This window comes from Natrix helvetica, assembly GCF_964273705.1.
Source record: "Natrix helvetica genome assembly, chromosome: 1".
In the NCBI taxonomy this organism is placed as follows: Eukaryota; Metazoa; Chordata; class Lepidosauria; order Squamata; family Natricidae; genus Natrix; species Natrix helvetica.
Window position 1 is genome coordinate 117,145,175 of NC_138548.1, and position 22,344 is coordinate 117,167,518.

The following is a 22,344-nucleotide window of genomic DNA, read 5'->3' on the forward strand; positions in this document are numbered from 1 at the left end:
ATGGGAGTACCTGGTACTCCCCATGACCGCCCGCGCGGCTGCGTTCTGGACTAGCTGCAGTCTTCGGGCGCGTCCCAAGGGAAGCCCCATGTAGAGAGCGTTACAGTAGTCCAGGCGAGACGTCACCAGTGCATGAGTGACCGTGCGTAGGGCATCCCGGTCCAGGAGGGGGCGCAATTGGCGCACCAGGCGAACCTGGTGGAACGCCCCCCTTGCCACGGCTGCCACATGATCGTCCATTGACAGCCGGGCATCTAGGAGGACGCCCAAATTGCGCGCCCGTTCCACGGGGGGCAACTGCTCGCCCCCTATGGTCAGCGTTGGAATTAGCTGACTGAACCGAGGTGCCGGTAGCCACAGCCACTCAGTCTTGGAGGGGTTGAGTTTGAGTCTGTTGTCCCCCATCCAGACCCCGACGGCTTCCAAACACCGGGACATCACTTCGACAGCCTCACTGGGGTGGTTTGGGGTTGAAACGTACAGCTGAGTATCATCAGCGTAGAGGTGGTACTCAACCCCAAAACCACGGATGATCTCACCCAGCGGCTTCACATATGTGTTGAACAGGAGGGGCGAGAGGACCGACCCCTGTGGCACCCCACAAGTGAGTGGCCTCAGGGTCGACCTCTGCCCCCCCGTCAACACACATTGCGACCGGTCGGAGAGGTAGGAGCCAAACCACCGTAAAACGGTGCCTCCGATTCCCATCCCCTCCAGCCGGCGCAATAGGAAAAACATGCTTTTTTGAAAACCAGTGCCATCTGCTGGACCTAAAAGCAACACACACTATACTAAATATTTCACAATTCCATTTCAATGTTTCCAATTGCATTGCTATATTGAATGTTCATAGATTTTGATTTATTTTCATTTTGATTTAATTATTTTGTGTGACGTGGTGGAATTCAGCTGTGTCATTTACCATAGCGTTCATTTCTAACTGGAACAGTTAGGCCTCGATCCAGCTTCATCCCAACGGTCCCTTTATATGAGTGGCTGGGCTGCGGCTGCACCCTTTCCGCCCCTCCTCCGATGAGCTTCGCCATTTCCACCAAGAGGAGCCGAAGCCTTTCGCCCTCCCCCTCCCCTCTCTCTCCTCCCCTCCCACCAGGCCTTTGCTGTCTGCGGCTGGGCGGCACCTGCCCCATCCCTCGGCTGCCTCCTCCCAACTCTTAAGCCGGCCTCCCCCCACCCAGCCCAGTGGAGCTCCAGAGGAGGTGGAGGCGTAGTGTCTCCTCAGTCCAGCCAGCTGCACACACTCTCCCCCACTCACAGCAAGCCAAGGTGGCTCCAATGGGGCAGCGGCGGTGTCAGCCTGAGGCGCAGCGATCCTGGGGTGGTCCTGGGTGCCCCATGAGGCAGCCACTGCAGCGGCGACGGTGTGTCTGGATGGGGCCATGGCCAGCGGGGGCTGACTCGCATCCGCGTCACCAGGGGCGGCTTCTTCCTCCTCCTCCTCCTCCTGCTTCTCAGGGGATGCCGGCCGCCTCCTGTGGCCACCACCGCTGAGGGAAGCCTGGTCGGGGGCAGCGGCCGCCTCCTCCTCTCCTCCTCAGCTCAGCCAGGTCAGCACCTGAGGGAGGTGTCGTCGTCTGTGGTGGCATCAGGCCTTCCTCCCAAGGGCCCCAATGCAGCAGCAGCTACAATAGCAGCAGCAGCAGCCTAACTCAGTGGTGGAGGCACGGGAGAGGAAGAAGATGGCGCAGCCTGTGATGCTGCCTTGGTGGGCCGACAGCAGCAGTGGCGCCGGCTTGGAGGACTTCCCGCCTGGCCTGCTGGCCCAGCTGATGCCACATCCCCCGGCTTCCACCACCGCCTCTGTCTTGGTCTCCTCCTGCTCTCCCGGGGCGCCTCCACCGCAGAGCCTAGCACTGCTCTTGCAGGGAGAAGGAGGCATCGGGGGTTCGGTGGGTGCCCAGTTGAAGAAGAAGAGTGGCTTCCAGATCACCAGCTTTCTATACTTGGGGTCTTCAGATGGGGCTGGGAGGTTCCCCCTTTTTGGTTCTATCAAGAAGCAGTGGCAGAAATCAAAAGCAGCCACTTTCTCGGACAGGGTCAAAGTGGCAGAAAAACCTCCCAGGTCTCTACCTGCAAACTACGGAGAAACAGATCTTGCTGGGGGAGGAGGGGTGCAGAGAACAGGGGGGGGGGTCAGCTGAAGACCTCTCCGTCCCCATCCTCGAAGCTGATCTTTTTTTCACTGTGGTTTGCACACCTAGGGGTTTTTATGGGGGGGTTGTATGCATGCTTGTGCCATCTGTATGTGTGAATATAATGGACATAAACGAGCAACTTTATAGAGAGAGACGCATGGAGTCACTTGCATTGCTTCGTAGTGCTGTTACTTAGTCCAGATATTTTAGGGATCCCTGATTCCCTTCCAATATTGAACCTGTCACAGTAGGAGGAACCCAGGGTGGGGTGGGGGTGACACGCATGACTGCAGGACACTAGTGGGCACATGCAATCTGGGTTGTGCGATTTCCCAATGCCCCCGCCTTGCCTGGGGGTGTTTTGGGGGGTTGCAGCCGGTTCTTCCTCCCCCCTTGTCTTGAGCCAGGATTGGGTGAACTTTCCTCACTCCCTCCCATCCTGCTTGCACAGTCCAGTGCCTCCGCCTGAATTTTTTCCTATCTCCCACCCTTTTCTTTCCATTGTTCTCTCACCCCCTTCTCGCCCGTCAGGTTTATAAACACAGGTGTGGCCTCAGGGCTGCAAAGTTGAATGCTTCAACTCCTTCTAGGAAACTTATGGCTTTTCCACACCCTAAAATCTCTAGCAGTCTATTTTTGGCAGTTTTTCCCTCTCTCCCCCTGCTTTCCTCTGTCAGAGTCCCCCACTTTTCACCACCATTTCGGTGGCCATGGCTAGTGGGGGTGTCATGTGACTGAGTGTGCTTGAGTGATGTCAAGTTGTCCATGCCCACTCAGTCACATGTCCCCAACACAACCTAACCACGCCCACAAAACTGGTAGTAAAAACTTTTGAAACCCACCCCTGGTCTGATGAGATTAATGTGAGGCACAGGCAACAAGAAAGGCTCTGGAAATTACATAAAAAGGTTTTCTTTATGGTTGATTCAACAGTTCACAAGAATCTCACCAAACTGCTAAGCTTCCCTTGGGAGTGCCTGATATAGCCTAAGAAGTGTTTGATCTCTGTCTCTCCCCTCCCCATAGAATCCAAAGCAAGAATATTTCTTAACTCCCCCTTTAAGGGCCTCCTTCCTTTCAGCTGTAGAATCTATCACAGTTGTAGTTGTTAACCAAAAATCATGGGTCACCAAGTACCCATTCAGTCCAAGCCATGCTAGGATCGTCTTTGGTAAGACAAAGGGATTATCTCCAACTCCCTTCACCTATTTCCCTTCCACCTCTGTTCTTTTTACTGTCCTGCCCCCTGCCTTGTAGGGCCTCCGACCCTACCAAACTCTGGGCCTCCGACCCTTGCTCTTCGGCTCGGCCCATTTGCTGTAACACGCATTATCCCAGGTGTTTCGCTCCAGGGTACAATAGCTGCAAGCCAATTGGATGATGGGGCTGGGAAGGGTGGCCAAGGGGGCCTGGAGGGGAATGTGATTAATGACAGATTACAGGAGACAGCAAGGAGGGCAGCAAGGAAAATTCTGGTTGCATACAGCTTGTGCTGGTGCTGGGAGGGGGCAGCAGGCAAACACTGCCTGTGCGCTCCTCCTGGGAGGCTGGGGGATAACAAGTAAATTCTGCCTGCACATCTGGTGTGGTAGGAGGAAAGAGGCAAACGACTGTGCATAGCTCCTGGTGAAGCTGGGAGGGGAAAGGAGGCAAATGGTGGCTGTGCACTGCTCCTGGGGGATGTGGGGAACATCAGCACATCGATGGTAAACACGACTGATGGTGTGTGGTGTGTGTGAGGGGGGGTTAGAATGGTGTGGTGCACAATGGGAGGGCATCTGAACTGCCCATTCAGAGTTAAGGCAGAGTCGAGACACAGAGGCAATGGCAGTGAGAGGTCAAATTAGGAAACCCCTGCCCACTGCTGCCTGCCCATTGCCCACATTGGCTTCTCATTTTCACCACCACCACCATTGCCTATGTACCTGGACTCCGGCCTGATGCAGAATGGGCAGTTTGGCTGTTACGCCACTGTGAACCGCTCGCGCCCCCTGCTGCTGCACCATCAGGAGTAGTGTGCAGGCAGCCTTTGCTTGCTTTCCCCTGCCAGCACCAGGATGAGCTGTGCACAGGTAGGGATTCCCTGCCTTCCCCCTTGCTCTCTTCAACATTTATTCCTTTCAGTTTGATGAACACAAATATTCCAAATTGAGCAATATTTTGAAAATATATCCAAGGAAAAGCAGTTCAGTTGCCATAAATACATTCCCTTGAATTCCTATTAAAAAAAACTATCCATAATTATTTTTCAAGAACTAATTGCAATTATTTTGGACTGCAGACTGTCTGAAGTGGTCCTGACTGAATCTTGCAGCAGGCATGTTGCAGAAGTATTCAGTCAAAACCAGAGATTGAAAGAGTTATACTTGCACACCTGCCACCCAGATGATAAAACAATGGAACTATTGTGCGATGGGCTCAAACATCCACAATGCACAATAGAGACATTAAAGTAAGTGACTATTTACATTCAGTTTCATCTGCATAAGTGTGTTTTGGCTGTAAATATTTTAGACATATATCTAGAAAGTCAATTTAGTTGCCATACTTTGTCCTAGTCTGTTCAGTTCCTAAAGAACACATTGCATAGTTGATATTTAAGAAATAATTGTACTTTTTGATATTTTTTTCTGGTGGGGCTGGGAGGGGGGACAGGTGGCAGGGCAGTGGCTTAGGGAAAACTCTGAATGTCCTAGAGTGGCCCAACCAGAGCCCTGATTTGAACCCTAATGAGCATCTCTGGAGGGGCCTGAAAATGGCTGTCCACTGGCGGTCGTCATCCAACCTGACTGAGCATGAGAGGATTTGCAAGGAAGAATGACAGAAAATCCCACCATCCAGGTGTGCAAAGCTTGTTGCATCATACCCAAAAAGACAGTTATTGCTGCCAGAAATGCTTCAATGAGGTACTGAGTGAAGAGTCTTGATACTTATGACAATGGGATATTTCAGTTTTTTTAAAAAAAAATTAGAGACATTTCTAAAACAATTCTCTTTGTTATTATACAGTATTGAGTGTAGATTAATGAGAAATAAATAAATTTGAACAACTATAGAATCAGGCTGCAGCTTAAATAAATTGACAAAAGTGAAATGGGTCTGGGTAACTTCTGAATGGGTCTAGAACCTTCAGGCTTCCATCCTTGGCCATGCCTCCATTGCCTCCAGCCACCCACCTCAGCCCATTCACAGCCAGCTTTCCTCCTCTGTTGGCCCTTTCCCGGTGATTCTCCCTGGCCAATGGGTCTCTGGGCCTCGGACCCTTGCCCTTTGGCTCGGCCCATTTGCTGTAACCCAAATTATCCCAGGTGTTTTGCTCCAGGGTACAAAAAGCTGCAAGCCAATTGGATGACGGGGCTGGGAAGGGCGGCCAAGGGGGCCCGAAGGGGAATGTGATTAGTGACAGGTTACAGAAGAGAGCAAGGAGGGCAAAGCAGGCAAATTCTGCTTGCATACAGCTCGTCCTGGTGCTGGGAGGGGACAGCAGGCAAACACTGCCTATGCGCTCCTCCTGGGAGGCTGGGGGAAAACAGGTAAATTCCGCCTGCACATCTGATGTGGTAGGAGGAAACAGGCAAACGACTGTGCATAGCTCCTGGTGGAGCTGGGAGGGGAAAGGAGGCAAATGCTGGCTGTGCACTGCTCCTGGAGGATGTGGGGAACATCAGTGCATCGATAGTAAACACGACTTATGGTGGGTTGTGGGGATGGTGGGTTAGAATGGTGTGGTGCAGAATGGGAGGGCATCTGAACTGCCCGTTCAGAGTTTAGCCAGAGTCGAGACACAGATGCAATGGCAGTGAGAGGTCAAATTTGGAAACCCCTGCCTACTGCTGCCTGCCCGTTGCCCATATTTGCTTCTCATTTTCACCACCACCATCATTGCCTATGCACCTGGACTCTGGCCTGATACTGAATGGGCAGTTTGGCTGTTACACCACTGTGAAATCCCCAGCCCCCTGCACCATAAGGAGTAGTGTGCAGGCAGCATTTGCTTGCTTTCCCCTACCAGCACCAGAATGAGCTGTGCGCAGGTAAAGTTTGCCTGCCTTCCCCGTTGCTCTATTCAACATTTATTCCTTTCAGTCATCCGGTTCCGGTTGCGGTTCGCAACGGGCAAGTTTTGCTCGCCCCGCGCACTCCTGGTGGGCTCCCCCTTGATCTGGGGGGCACAGGACGCCCTGGAGGGGCTCCTGCCGAGGGGGCGGCATAGCGGGGGACCCCCTGTGTCAGCGGCGGCCAGGGGGGCTCCCCGCATCGCCCTAGGCATCGGGAGGCAAGAGGGGAGGCGCCGTGGCGTCTTCGCGATGAGGCAGCTGGACGAAAAACAAGATTTGAAGGACGCAGTTGCTGTGCGGTGGGGTGGAAATTCCCCCTGTTCCCTTTCTTGACTGAAGGGAAAAAAAGATTGTCAGACTTTTAGAACAAACTTTCAACTTGTTCTTGGGAAGTGTGATTGGAGGGAGGGGGATTTCCCCCCCTTGGACAAGCGGCTTTAAACTGTTTTGCTCTCTGCCCCCAGAGGAGGGGGGGGGAGCCCTGCAACAAAATCACGCTCATAGCAAAGGCAGATTTTTTACCGCAACTGTGAAAATGAGGTGATGATCTGTTTCTTTCTGAAAACTTTGAAAACTTTTGGCTTGTTGCCTTCTGATCCCGGAGCTGGCAGGGCAAGATAGCACACTTCCATTGTCTTCATAGACTTTGAAATTTGACTCCACCCACAGAAACTGCTGGCATCTTGTCTTTGTCTCCGTGACACTCAGAGAAATCTCTTGCTACATTTTACCCTGGGTTTGGAACAAAGGACTTTATTGCTTTATTTCCTGGAGCTGAATTGAGAAAAGGTCCTTATCTGCTTGGACTCTCTGCCTCGTGACCTCTCTTGGCTGTCTACCTCCCTAATTGTTTCTTCTCTGTACTGACATTGTCATCTCTTTGCTTACTACAATGCCACCTAAAAGACCACCACCGGGGAAACCGGGTTTTGCTGGCTCCGCCCCAACATCTTCAACGTCCAGCCCCAGCGGACAACAGACCTTAACTTCTTTGTTCTAGCCTAAGCCTCCTGAGGTGAACTTTCAACAGATGTTTCAAGAACTTTTAAAGGGGCAGGAGGACTTAAAAAACCAACTGAAAGAAATGAACGAGCAGCTTAGAGAGAACCAAGACCGGGCAATCCAAAACTCACAGAGACTGGAGCTTTTGGAGGAGGAGACAGCTGAGATGAAGGGGGAGGTGCAGAAAGGGAACCAAGAACTTGAGAACCACCAGATAAAAATGGAATTTGAAAGGATGCCTTTTTTTCTTAGATTTCAAAATGTAATTGAGGCTGATGATGAAGACCTAAGGGATATTATGACAAATCTATTGGCAGAATATATTAAAAAAGACAAACAACAGATGGGGTAGGACATGGACCTGGTTTATAAATTCAGCATATGCCAGAACACACAACGTTCCAAGGAAGGTACACATTAAATTCCTTAGAAAGACCACAAGAGATGAGATTCTGAGTGCACAAAGGGGGCAAGCACTAAAATACAAGGATAGAGAAATAGCCATTCTGAAACAGATCCTAAAGAAAGTGAGAGATAAAAGAAAAAAATATTCGCTATTAGCGAATAAATTATACCAGAAAGGAGTGTGGTTTAGATGGCTTATGCCAGAAGGTATGCTAATATTCTGGGAGAACACGAGAGTTAGAATTAACACAACCATAGAGGCTCAGGCCTTCATGGAAAAAAATAAAGTCCTCCTAGATAAACCTAATGACACTACACCGGACATACAGGACACGGGAGGTGCCGGAGCCCTGCCGGGGGGGGGGGGGGGGAAGAGGCAACATTGAGAAAATTCAGATCACAAAAATGAATTAGAAAATCTGTTTGATATAAAATGATTGAAATTATTTGAAGATAAAAGTCTATATGCTGACAAAATACTATTAAGTAGTAACAATCTAATGTATTAATAAATGAAAGTTATGAGAATGGAGGGGAGGGCCATTTCCTGCATAATGTAACTGTCAAAATTTGTAACCTAATCCACTACCCCTTTCCTTGATTATTTTTTTTAAAAACTAATAAAATTTTGTTTAAAAAAAACATTTATTCCTTTCAGTTTGATGAACACAAATATTCCAAATTGAGCAGTATTTTGAAAATATATCCAAGGAAAAGCAGTTCAGTTGCCATAAATACATTCCCTTGAATTCCTATAAAAAAAACAATCCATAATTATTTTTCAAGAACTAATTGTGATTATTTTGGACTGCAGACTGTCTAGAGTGGTCCTGACTGAATCCCTCAGCAGGCATGTTGCAGAAGTACTCAAGAAAAACCATCAATTGAGAGAGTTATACTTGGACATCAAGTGCCCAAATGATAAAACAATGGAACTATTGTGCGATGGGCTCAAACATCCACAATGCACAATAGTGACATTAAAGTAAGTGACTATTTACTTTCAGTTTGATCTGCATAAGTGTCTTTTGGCTGTTAATATTTTAGAAATATATCTAGAAAGTCAATTTAGTTGCCATACTTTGTCCTATTCTCTTCAGTTCCTAAAAAATACATTGCATACTTGATATTCAAGAAATTGTACTTTTTGATATATTTTTTTCTAGTGGGGCTGGGAGGGGGGACAGGTGGCAGGGCAGTGGCTTAGGGAAAACTCTGTGAATGTCCTAGAGTGGCCCAACCAGAGCCCTGATTTGAACCCTAATGAGCATCTCTGGAGGGGCCTGAAAATGGCTGTCCAGTGGTGGTCATCATCCAACCTGACTGAGCATGAGAGGATTTGCAAGGAAGAATGACAGAAAATCCCCCAATCCAAGTGTGCAAAGCTTGTTGCATCATACCCAAATAGACAGTAATTGTTGCCAAAAATGGTTCAACGAGGTACTGAGTGAAGAGTCTTGATACTTATGCCAATGGGATATTTCAGATTTTTTAAAAAAAAATTACAGGCATTTCTAAAACAATTCTCTTTGTTATTATGCAGTATTAAGTGTAGATTAATGAGAAAAAAATAAATTTGAACAACTATAGTGTTGCGGCGGATTGGGGCCTAAGACCTCAATTCGCCAGAAATGGGACGTGAGACCACAAGGTTAGAGAGAAAACAGGTTTATTGATGCATCCGAGTTCAGAGCGTTAACACAGCAAAGTCTAAACTGTCCTGGCTAGGCCCAGGACAGGGGTTTTATACCTACCTGAATTCTGTTTCCGTAAAGTTTGTAACAGTTACTAAGTAGCCTAAATCAAAGGTCAATTAATATGCTGACTTGAATATACTTCTGATCTAAGGGAGCCTGAGGGCTCTTATACCCTTCAGGTAAGGTACCCATTTACCTGCTGCCTCATTCCCCCCTCTTGAAACTATACCTCAAACCCTATCGTGTAGTTTCATAAACCGGGCTCAGCAGAGCTACATACTCCCCTTCTTGTTCACACAGTGCTAGGGCTTTTACTGCTGCCCTTCGATCTACCAAAAGTGACAAACTATTACTTATAGTCCTAACAAACATGGGGAGAATGCAGGGGAGAATGACACATCTGGCAGCAATGAGGCCAATAAGGGCCACTATTGCCTGCAGCCCTGGAAGTTTCGGAAACCATGATCCAAAGGCTGAGGACAAATCAAATCCCTTCCAATCCTGCCCTTCAAAATGGGTAAGTTGTTTCATTTCGGTGGTCAATTGTTTGATGACAGACCCGGTTTCATCAATCTGGAGACAGCAATTTGTAAGGTTAAATTTACCACACACACCTCCTTCTTTGGCCAAAAGATCATCCAAGGCTAGGCGGTTCTGATAGACTGCGGTACGCAGTTTATCCGTGGCTGTAGCTAGAATGTTAAGCGATTTGTCAATTCGTTCTCCAGCTAAGTCTAAGACTGCCTGGAGCTGAATAATGTGATTGAGCATGTATATGGGGGTGCGGTATCCCCATGATCCATCCTCCACCCATGTGGCTTTCCCATAGGTGCAAACTATACGTTCTGAATCCCAGAACATTAGTTTTCATATTCAGCCACCTCTTTGCAAGGGAAGTTGGAGAATGCATTATCGGTATCCCTCTTTTTCCTATTGGCACCTATGTGTTCGTACAAAAGTACCCCCAAGACCTGCCGTTTTTGGATGAGGAGGAGGAAAAAGGAAGGTTTTATCCAACCTAGAAAGCAAGATCTGGACCAATCGTGGGGCAAGGTTTCATAGGCAATGTTGCCACAAATCCAATACATATTGTTAGGGGCAACCCACGGGGCAGAGTCATCATGATCGTAACTAACAAAGGAGAGCAGAGTCTGGTCAAATTGGGGTGGGGCTGGCAAGGCTGAAGGTGAAACACAGTTAGTGTAGTTTACATCCCATATTCACAGGCAAATCAAGTGTCCCACCAGATAGGATCCATTCCTAGTGAAACAATTCCGTCCCACCAGATTAGTGGTTAAAGTCCAAACTATCCCTGAGGGATCAGTTCTCCGAGTGATATTGCCATCCCTAGTCATGTTATTGTAAACCTCGGGACTGGCTTCCAGAGCTTCCCACGGCCACTGTTCTCCCATATTAGTCCCACCGCACACAAAACAGTTCTTTACCGTGAGGGACTTCGCTACTTCCTCTGCCATTTCAACAAAGAGATTAACTGCCTTGGTGCTCAGGGGGAAAGGGTCATCCAATTTGCGGAGATCGTCATACACTGACCACCTGAGGGATTTAATTTCCCCATTGTTCAGAATCTGGAGGCGGATGGTAATGTAAGTGGTAGGATCCCTTCCAGACCCCTCAATCCCGATACCATAACTAACCTGAGGGGGGTGATCTCGTGCCACCTGAATAGACGCCTGGTTTGTACCGGGGATTCGTTGGAAAGCTATGATGTAGGGGCAACCTGAATAGCCTACTCCGGTATAATCACATACACAATCCCAACCCATACATACCATGCGATTGTCACAGGGGTTGAATAATAATAATAACAATAATAATAACTTTAATTTATAGACCGCGCCCTTTCCTAAACAGGACTCGGGGCGGTGTACAGTCATATTAAAACAATGTAAATACAAAAATATAGAAAAATATTGAAGTCATCAGGATTACCCTTGTTTGGATCCAGATTCCTTGAGCATAAGTATTTGTGTGCAGATTGATACGTGTTGCGCCACCCATCATCCCCACACGTAATATGGACCACCTTGTCCATTGCAGTACACACATCAAAGGTTACTGTAAGGGGCGTGTACCCTTGTTTCAGAGCTACAGTGGAATTTAGGTAATAAAGCCATGAGCGTTTTTGGTAGATCAGGCTTAGACCTGCCCAAACCGTGACATTAATCCTTACGGGAATCTCGGGGTTAAAACATACGAGAGTGTTACCTTGCAGGCAGTAGCTATACATAGTACTATTATTTTCACAGGTGGTTGATTGGGGCACACAATTTGGAGGGGCTTGTGTATGATAAACCAACGTCTGAATAATCTGAGTACTCACTAACGCCTTTTTCATACATGGTTCACAATTATCGGAACCTGGGGGTTTCGGAAGGTAACAGAGGATGCCCTCCGGACTCTGGCACCTTTTATACACCTTAGGCGTCATGGGCACCTGGGTACAGTTCTTAACCCCTGATCGACCCCTTACATATTTTTACCCGAGGGTGATCGTATCCAAAGGTGCAATCCTGTAATGGGGGACTCAATACCGAGGTACTACAGTCTTGCGGTTTTCCTATTTTAAACTTGAAAATGTTTTTGTTTTGACCTTGCATACATGAGGTACACGGGGGGATTTTCCTGTTACCTGTTGTTGCACCTTCCCCTCATTTGTTGAGAATCGTAATACCCGATTTGGTTGTTTTATTGGTGTTTTGTGCACGTTTTTGTCTAGCATGTTTTATTCCTGAAAGTTGTATCCCTGGGATTATCTCGGGAATGGGGCTTAAGAGGTGACATAGGACAGATGAGTTAAAGAGGTAATCCGGGGCCCACCTCGTACCGTTTGGGTTAATCCTGCACTGCCAATAGTTAGTATTCTCATACTCACAAGGGGACAAATCTTCCTCCTTATGGCATTCGGGGAACCACGAATCACTATGGAGAAACTGTGCGCCCCCTGGCCCATACATGAAACAGCTGCGACAGGGTGGAAATGGGCCTGGCCCCATTGTTTCATATATGGGCAGACATATCCCATTCCCCCCTTTCGGAGGGGTGACTGATTCAGGAAAACCCAGTGGGGGTCCCAGATCACTAACTTGCTGTTCTTTAAGGCTCTTGGTGCATAGGGCCTGGTACAAATACATAGAGTTAATCACAATTGAGATGATAAGGAGGATGACCACGACCCAGAAAGTGGGCATAAGGCCCCTCCTAATCCAGACGGTTTGACGCAGTCGCTGGGAGTTTTTCATTGTGGTTCCTCGGGGCTCGGGACGAGCGCAGGTTCCACAGGAGATGCTGTATGTTGCCCATGCGAGGGGTGACAGCATCCGGAGTGCCACCTGCAGGGGGTGTGGAGCATTCGTCACCCATCCGTAGAGAGAAAGGCTTCCGGAGTGTCGTCAGGAGGGGTGACCGTCCCAGGGGATGGACCTTGCCGGCGGTGGAGGGTGATTTTCAAGGGATCGTGTGCATCCGCCTCAACGTGCCACTGAGGAGGGGCTGCTCGTTTTACTCGCGACCAATGAATCCAGGGTTTAATCTCCGCAACCTTAACAGCAAGGGGAGAACAAATAACAACAGTATATGGTCCTCTCCACTTGGGGCCCAATGGCTCCTTTTTCCAGTCCTTGACCCAGACCGCTTGGCCAGGGTGGAAGTTGTGGACCGGAGTCACAATGAGATGAGGTTGACATGACAATACATATTTTTGCAATTTGAGGACTATGGCATTCAGGGTCTGTAGCTGCTTGATTTTAACCAAATCCGCAATCTGAGCAGTAGGCTGCATTTGAGGAGCGAGGAGGTTGGGCACCCGCCCGTACAACAATTCAAAGGGCGAGAGTCCAAGATCCTTGCTAGGTGTACAGCGTACTGCTAAGAGAGCCATACTAAGCGCATCAGGCCACTTCAGGTGGGTTTCCTGGCAGATTTTGGCTATCTTCTCCTTAATGGTGCAGTTCATTCATTCAACACGGCCGCCCAACGCTGCATGGAATGCACAATGGAGCTTCCAGGTGATCCCCAGGATGGAAGCCACCTTTTGCATGGCTTTATGAATGAATTCTGGGCCATTATCTGATGAAATGAGGGACGGCAGGCCATAACAAGGGATGATGAGGCACAGAAGGGTGCGTGTAACCTCGAAGGCCTTCTTTGTCCTGGTGGGAACACATTCGGGCCAGCCCGTATAAGTGCAGACCAAAACTAACATTGCCGTATATGCGCTGGATCGTGGCATGTCTGTGAAATCAACCATGAGGGAGTCAAAGGGGTATGATCCCTTTGGCTGATGTCCCTGAGGAAGAGTGGGACCCTGGCAGGGATTATTAGCTGCACACACGTGACAACGGGCACACACTCTGGCAGCCATACTAGCAAGGTTGTCAATGTAAACTTCTCTGGCCAGTGCCTTTTGAAGGGCGGTTTTGCCCATATGGAGATTCTTATGAAGCGATGTCACTGCATCCCATGCCAACTATTGAGGGAGAAAGACTCTATCGTCCGGCAAAACCCACCATCACTCCTGAAGGCGTGCCCCAATGGCTACGACCTGTTGAGTTTCATGGGGTGTGTAGGAGGGTGGATATGATGGGTTGGGGGTCCAAAGGGTCAGGCAAGTGGCTTGCATCTTCAGGGGCTGGAGAGCTGCAGCTCGGGCCGTTCGGTCAGCATTGTTATTGCCTCTTTCGTTGTCTGTGGCACCCTTTTGATGCCCCCTCACATGCATAATGGCCACTTCCTTAGGTGCCCATATACTGTCCAAAAGTCTCAAAATCTGGGGACCACACTTAATGTCTTTTCCTCCTGCGGTGATGAGTCCCCTTTCCTTGTAGAGGGCCCCATGGACTTGTACAGTAAGAAAGGTGTACTTGGAGTCCATATAAATATTAACTCTTAAGCCTTGTGCTAATTCCAGAGCCCTCGTGAGAGCATGTAGTTCAGCCAATTGAGCACTCGTGCCTGGGGGAAGGGGCTCTGCCTCCCAAACCTCCTCGAGAGTGACTATAGCATATGCCGCTTTTCGCGTTCCGTCATGAAGGAAGCTGGTGCCATCCATATAAAGGGACGCATCGGGGTGTTGGAGAGGTTCGTCCTTCAGATCTGGGCGGCTGGCATATGTTTCGGCTATAGTTTGGAGGCAATCGTGCATTGTTTGGGCATCGGGCTCGGGTAAGAGGGTGGCCGGGTTGAGGGCGTGTGACTGAATCAGTCGAACAGCCAGATTATGTGTGATTAAACCTTGATATTTGAGCATCCGGGGATTGGTAAGCCACTGATGGCCTTTTCGATCAAGGACCGCTTTAAGGGCACGCGGGGTGTAGATGTCTAGTTCCTGGCCAAACGTCAATTTGTTGGCCTCCTGGGTGAGGAGCGCCGTGCCAGCAACCGCTTTAAGGCAGGCTGGCCATCCTTTCGCCACCGAGTCCAATTGTTTGGACAAATAGGCCATTGGATGGTGCCAGGTACCGAATTTCTGAGTCAATACCCCCACAGCCATGTTCTGCTTTGTGTCAACAAACAAGTGAAAGGGCTTATCTAAGTCAGGGAGGCCCAAGCTTGGAGCCTGGGTGAGAGCTTGTTTAAGCTGCAAAAAGCTTGCTTGTTCCTCCTTTCCTCAGTGCATAGGCTCCTTCTCATGTCCCCTTGTGGCATCGTACAATGGTTTGGCCAGTAGAGCGAAATTGGAATCCAAATGTGACAAAACCCTGCTGCTCCTAGGAATCCTCTAAGTTCCTTTTGATTCCTTGGTGTAGGTAATTGACAAATGGCCTCTTTTCTTTCGTGTCCCAATGCCCTTTGTCCTTGTTATATATCGTATCCCAAATATCTGACCACTGTTTGGACTAGTTGAGCCTTTTTTCTATAAGCCTTATATCCCCTCTCCTGTAGGAGATTCAACAGGGCCGATGTATTTTTATGACAGCGTTCCTGATTGTGGCCAGTAACCAATAGGTCATCCACATATTGTAACAATACATCAGGCTGGGGAATCTGCAACGCTTCCAAATCCGTAGCCAGGGCTGTTCCAAACAGGGTGGGGGAGTTTTTAAAGCCTTGTGGGAGACGGGTCCAAGTATATTGCTGCTTGCGACCCGTGACGGGGCTTTCCCACTCAAAAGGAAATAGGTGTCTGCTTTTCCGATGAATGGGGATGGCGAAGAAAGGGTCTTTAAGATCTATAACTGAGAACCATCGCGCAGTTGGAGGAATCAGTCCTAATAATACATAGGGGTTTGGAACGGTGGGGTGGATTGTGACTGTGGCCGCATTGATGGGACGTAAATCCTGTGCCATTCTATAGCGCCCCTCTCCCTTGGGGATCGGAAGGATTGGAGTGTTCCACTTTGAATCGGTAGGAACCAGGATCCGATGGTCCAGATACAGATCAATGACTTCTTGGATGGCTGCTACGATGGGTCGGGGATATGCCCTTTGGCGTATCTGGACGGGGGCTTTCATTGGGAGCTCCTCAACTATTATAGGCGGATGGTGGGCTGCAAAGCTGGAGGGGTTATCTTCCGCCCATAATTCAGGTACTCTAAATTCGCGCCACTTATCTCCGCTTACTTGCATGACAGTCATAAGTACCTCCCGGGATACTTCTAAGTTAACCTGGCCGTATTTAAGATTCATTTCCCCGTCTTCATTGAAGAAAATCTGGGCTCGGAGTTTGCAAAGTAAATCTTGGCCCAGCAGGGGGAGCGGGCATTCAGGCAAATACACAAATTGATGTATAATAGAATGCCCTCCCATGGAGCAGAGTAGAGGCTTTAGGAGCGAACGCTTCTGAGGACCTCCCGTCGCCCCTTGGATGTTGATTGATTGGTTAGAGAGGGGGCCCAGGGGTTTTGTAAGCACCGAGCGTGTCTACCAGGAAGGGAGTTTCTGTGCCTCCAATTTTAATGCGGACCATAGGTTCAGGGAGGCTTCTGGAACCCAGTCGGCTTCATTCCTCCTCATCTATATTGGTCAGCTGCATCAAGGAGGCTGGGGGACGGAACCCTCGTCTTCCTCCGCATCCATGACCGCTGGGGCATAGACGGGGGTCTCTAGGTGGCTTGGGTCGTCCAGATCCTCTCGCAGACCCCCTGCCATCCCTTGCTTTTTGGGGGCATTCCTCCCTCCAGTGTCCATGCTGGTGACAATAAGCGCATTGATTGCGTCCCAGGGGCGTTCCCATCTCTCTGTCTCTCACTCTTCCTTCCCCTTGGGGCATCGTCATTAAGGCTGCTGCGAGGAATTCGGCTTTTCGCTGCATTTTTAAGTCTTTTTTCTTTTCCTCCACCGCTTCCCTGTTCACAAATGTTTTACGAGCTACCTCCACTAATTCGCTCATGGGCTTCCCTAAAGCGCCTTCAAGTTTTTGAAGTTTCCGGCGTATGTCCGGAGCGCTTTGAGAGATGTAAGCCATAGCCAACATTCGAGCGTTTTCAGGCCTAGTGGGGTCTATAGGTGTATACATTTGATAGGCTTCAATGAGTCTGGTATAGAAAGCTTCAGGGCTTTTGTTGGGCTCCTGGTGGACAAGGGAAGGTTTTGACATATTGGTGGTTGGTTTGCCGGCCATCCGGATAGCGCTAATAATTAGCTGTTGGAGCCAGCAAAGGTTTTCCATCTGTGGGGGATCGTAAGGATCCCAGTGGGGATCCCGGGAGGGGAAGCGCACATCCATATATTGGGCCAATGTGGATTGTGCGGGAACTTCAGTCTTCAGAATCTGACCGACTGCTATCCTAATTTTCTCCCTTTCTTCTGGATTAAACAGAGTGGTTAGCAGTTGTTGGAGATCCCTCCAGGACGGATTATGGGTGTCCATGATGGTTTTAATCAGATCCGCCACTTCGTTGGGTTTTTCGCTAAAAGGGCCATAGTGGATCTTCCAGTTAAGGAGATCCGAGGTGGAGAAATGAACGTGTTGGAACAAGGGGCTGGCCACCACCTTAGTTGGGTCATCGCGATCCACTAGGAGTTGGTCCATGCTTCTCAGCGGGGCCGTTATGGTGGGTTCGGGATGCCTAGCCCTAGTGCGCGTGGCTATGGGGGAGTCTTGCATCTCCTCAGTTGGTATTCCTCCACTTGCTTCCATCCCTTCTCCTGATCCCATCTCCTCCTTGGGTTCTGGGGAATCCGGGCGCTCAGTGACAGTTAAATCCTGTGAGCCCTTGAAGGAGCTTGTGGCCGAGAGTACGGAGGATAAAGCATCCAGCCTGTCTTCCATCCAGGTGGCTCCTGAAGCGCTCCCCGATACGCTAGCACTGCGCTGGTGGGGGCTACTGACGGACGGCGATGGGCGAGTAGGCAAAGGTATTGGCCTTGCAGTAGCCGCCAGAGGGGCGACGTCTTGGGAGATTTCATAAGGCGGAGGGTGGGGGAGTTCTTCTGGAGCGCTAGGCATTACAGGCTGGATTTTCTTCGGTGGGCGTTTTAATGTTAAAGTGAGAGACATCATGACTGTGCACTGTTTATTCTGGCATTTTTTCATCCATGGAGGGGGTCTATGTACCAGATAATACCACACATCTATATAGGAGGCCTGATCTGGATGCCCCAGTTAGGGGTGAAACAGCAGTTGGTGGACCCTAAGAGTAATTTGGGGATCGAAAGTACCTACAGCTGGCCAGTCAAACCCAAAAGTGGGCCATTCAGATTCGCAAAATACCCTGAGTTTATGCCTACTCCACCTGATGCCATAGTCCTGAGACATAAATTCAGCTTTGAAATGTTGTAACATGCATTGGAGGGGGGTTAAGGGGGTACTTTCGCTACCACCCATGATCCTCCCGGGGTCCCAGACAAAACAAATAAATCTCACTCACACGTTCGACCCACGGAGCCGGATAACCACGGTCACCAATGGGAACTGCGAATGGCACACAAACACACACACACTCAGCCGTCCGACCCAGGGAGCCCGATCAGCACGGTCACCGATGGGAACTGCGAACGACTCATGCACTTGCTACTGGCCCAGGGTGCCCGATAACCAGGGTCACCATAGGGAACCGCAATAGCCTCATAAAGCACTTGTGCTTAGACAATCCACCCAGAGGTACCTGTTCAGTTAGCGTCGGGGGATCAGCCCGCACTTCCGGTTCGCTATGGAATCTGGGCGTTCTGGACCGGCTCCCTAAGGAGTCCGCCTCTACTTCAGGGGATAGGGGGTTCCCACAATACTTGCCTGTCTGAATCCCCTCGTCCCGGCCGGCCAGCGTTTTGGAGCTCCTGGTCTCTGGTCCTTTCTTAGTGGTTCTTGGAGTTGTCAGCCGCTGGTGCCGTAGCCCTCGGTCCCCTGGAAATCCCTCGGAGCAAAGGTCCGGTGGTGCCAGGGAAGTTCCCTTGGACCAATCGGGCCCCGACACCGGGGTGGACACACCAGAGGGTCCCAAGACCCCTCACGATCCCGAGCGGAGTCGCCAGAAATGTTGCGGCGGATTGGGGCCTAAGACCTCAATTCGCCAGAAATGGGACGTGAGACCACAAGGTTCGAGAGAAAACATGTTTATTGATGCATCCGAGTTCAGAGCGTTAACATAGCAAAGTCTGAACTGTCCTGGCTAGGCCCAGGACAGGGGTTTTATACCCACCTGAATTCAGGGGGTTTACACGGGCATTTACTTCTGGGAAAAAGGAGGTGCTGGGGGAGTATCAAGGGAGGTTACATACCATATTTGATAATATTGCACATTCTACATAAAAATGCGGAAAATACCCTTTGGAAAAGTACATAAGCAGAAGTGAAACTATGGGTATCAGCACCCTCCTAATGCAACAATTTATTAATACACAAGCTGGCAGATTCATATCTTGCACAAATCTGTTTCCTTCGTCTGTCTCTTAAAGTGTTTTGCAACTTCTGTTTCCGTAAAGTTTGTAACAGTTACTAAGTAGCCTAAATCAAAGGTCAATTAATATGCTGACTTGAATATACTTCTGATCTAAGGGAGCCTGGGGGCTCTTATACCCTTCAGGTAAGGTACCCATTTACCTGCTGCCTCAATAGAATCAGGCCCCAACATTAAAAAATTGACAAAAGTGAAGGGGGTCTAAGTAATTTCTGAATGGGTCTGAGACCTTCAGGCTTCCACCCTTGGCCATGCCTCCAGCCACCCACATCAGCCCATTCACAGCCAGCTTTCTTCCTCTGCTGGCCCTTTCCCGGTGATTCTCCCTGAGATTAATGTCAGGCAAAGGCAACCAGAACAGCTCTGGAAATTAGATAAAACGGTTTCTTTATGTTTGATTCAACAGTTCACAAGAATCTCACCAAACTGCCAAGCTTCCCTTGGGAGTACCTAATATAGCCCAAGGAGTGTTTGATCTCCCTACCCCCCCTAAGCAAGTATATTTCTTAACTCCCCCTTTAAGGTCTTTCTTCCTTTCAGCTGTAGAATCTATCATAGTTGTAGTTGTTAACCAAAAATCATGGGTCACCGCGTACCCACCCAGTCCAAGCCATTCTGGGTTTGGTATTTGGTAAGCAAAAGGGACTATCTCCAACTCCCTTCACCTATTTTCCTTCCACCTCTATTCTTTTTACTGTCCTGTCCCCTGCCTTGTAGGGCCTCCAACCTCTGCTCTTCAGCTGGGCCCATTTGCTGTAACACGAATTATCCCAGGTGTTTCGCTCCAGGATACAAAAAGCTGCAAGCCAATTGGATAATGATGGGGCTGGGAAAGATGGCCTAGGGGGCCTGGAGGGGAATCTGATTAGTGACAGGTTATAGAAGAGAGCAAGGAGGGCAAGGCAGGCAAATTCTGCTTGCATACAGCTCGTGCTGGTGCTGGGAGGGGGCAGCAGGCAAACACTCCCTGTGCATTCCTTCTGGGAGGCTGGGGGAAAACAGGTAAATTCTGCCTACACATCTGGTGTCGTAGGAGGAAACAGGCAAATGACTGTGCATAGCTCCTGGTGGAGCTGGGAGGGGAAAGGAGGCAAATGCGGGCTGTGCACTGCTCCTGGGGGATGTGGGGAACATCAGCGCATCAATGGTAAACACGACTGATGGTTTATTATTTATTTTATTTATTATTCATATTTATAGACTGCCCCCTCTCCCAAAAGGGACTCGGGGCAGTGTACAGTCACTAAAATGTGTTATAAAATACATACATAAAACAGTTAAATAATTAAATACGTAGGTGGAGGAGGTTGCAAGACTGTATATAGAATAATAAATATAGTACATTAAAAGCTCTAATAACCCAAGAGTTAAAATATTACCTAAAATTACCCATTAAAATATATCCATCGGGAGGTAAAAACTAAGAATGTACCAGGCCAGCTGATCGAAACAGGTGAGTCTTCAATTTTTGACGGAAGGAACGGAAGTCAGTGGTAGTTCTAATGTCGGGGGGGAGGTCATTCCAGAGGGTTGGGCCCATCACAGAGAAGGTCCTACCCCTAGGCGTCGCCCGCTGGCACTGCCTAGTGGACGGCACCAGTAGTAGTCCCTCCCTGTGAGAGCAGATTGGTCGTAGGGATGTGTGCGGGAGGATACGATCCCACAGGTAACTGGGTCCTGTGCCATGGAGCGCTTTAAAGATGGTAATCAATACCTTGAAACGCACCCGAAAAACCACAGGTAGCCAGTGCAACTCGCGCAGGAGAGGTGTCACGTGGGAATATCTTGAGCTCCCCATAATCACCCGCGCGGCTGCATTCTGGACTAGCTGTAGTCTTCGGATGCATCCCAAAGGAAGCCCCATGTAGAGGGCATTGCAGTAGTCCAGGCGAGACGTCACCAGCGCATGAGTGACCGTGCGTAGGGCATCCCGGTCCAGTAGGGGGCGCAATTGACGCACCAGGCGAACCTGGTGGAACGCCCCCCTTGCCACGGCTGCCACATGGTCATCCATAGACAGCCGGGCATCTAGGAGGACGCCCAAATTGCGCGCCCGCTCCACAGGGGGGAGTTGCTCACCCCCTATGGCCAGCGATGGAGTTAGCTGGCTGAACCGGGGTGCCGGTAGCCACAGCCACTCAGTCTTGGAGGGGTTGAGCTTGAGTCTGTTGTCCCCCATCCAGACCCCGACGGCTTCCAAACACCGGGACATCACTTCGACAGCCTCGTTGGGGTGGTTTGGGGTTGAGATGTACAGCTGCGTATCATCAGCGTACAGATGGTATTCAACCCCAAAACCACGGATGATCTCCCCCAGTGGCTTCACATATGCGTTGAACAGGAGGGGTGAGAGGACCGACCCCTGCGGCACCCCACAAGAGAGTGGCCTCAGGGTCGACCTCTGCCCCCCCTGTCAACACACATTGCGTCCGGTCAGAGAGGTAGGAGCCGAACCACCGTAGAACGGTGCCTCCAACTCCCATCCCCCCCAGCCGGCGCAATAGGATACCATGGTCGATGGTATCAAAAGCCGCTGAGAGGTCTAATAGGACCAGGATAGAGGAACAACCTCTATCTCTGGCCCTCCAGAGATCATCAACCAACGTGACCAAGGCTGTCTCCGTGCTGTGCCCGGGTCGGAAACCGGACTGGCTTGAGTCTAGATATTCAGATTCGTCGAGGTGTCACGGAAATTGCTGCGCCACCACATTCTCAACAACCTTCGCCAAAAAGGGAAGGTTGGAGACTGGACGGTAATTAGCTAGTTCCGTTGGGTCCAGTGAAGGCTTCTTGAGCAGGGGCCTCACCACCGCCTCTTTCAAGGCGGTTGGCAAGGATCCCTCACCCAATGAAGCGTTCACCAGGCCCAGAAGCCAGCCTTGTGTCGTCTCCCAGGATGCCAGTACCAGCCAGGAGGGACACGGGTCCATTGAACATGTGGTGGGTCGCAGCCGTCCACGTAACCTGTCCAAATCCTCGGGGGCAACAGAGTCAAACTCCTCCCAGAGTGGTCTCACAAGACTCGCTGTTGACGGCTCATCCGGTCCACTGAAGGGGGTCCATCCGCTCCAGATCTGAGCGACTTTGTCCTGCAAATATTCCCCAAACTCCTCTGCTCTTCCCTGCAGGGGTGCCCCCCGCGTCCTCTGTGATAGGAGGGAGCGGGTCACCCAAA

The 22,344-nt window shown here is 49.8% G+C and overlaps 1 protein-coding gene across 1 annotated transcript in view; it reads left to right on the forward strand.

Annotated features, from left to right (window-relative positions):
- The window catches only part of LOC309388973 (NACHT, LRR and PYD domains-containing protein 12-like), a gene marked incomplete at its 3' end in the record, with an annotated part of 113,647 nt that overhangs the window by 58,204 nt on the left and 33,099 nt on the right, over nt 1-22,344 (forward strand). Inside the window, exons 6-7 of the mRNA XM_081946803.1 lie at nt 4,435-4,605; nt 8,433-8,603. Coding sequence (XP_081802929.1) covers nt 4,435-4,605; nt 8,433-8,603 — 342 coding nt within the window. The remainder of the gene's footprint in view (nt 1-4,434; nt 4,606-8,432; nt 8,604-22,344) is intronic.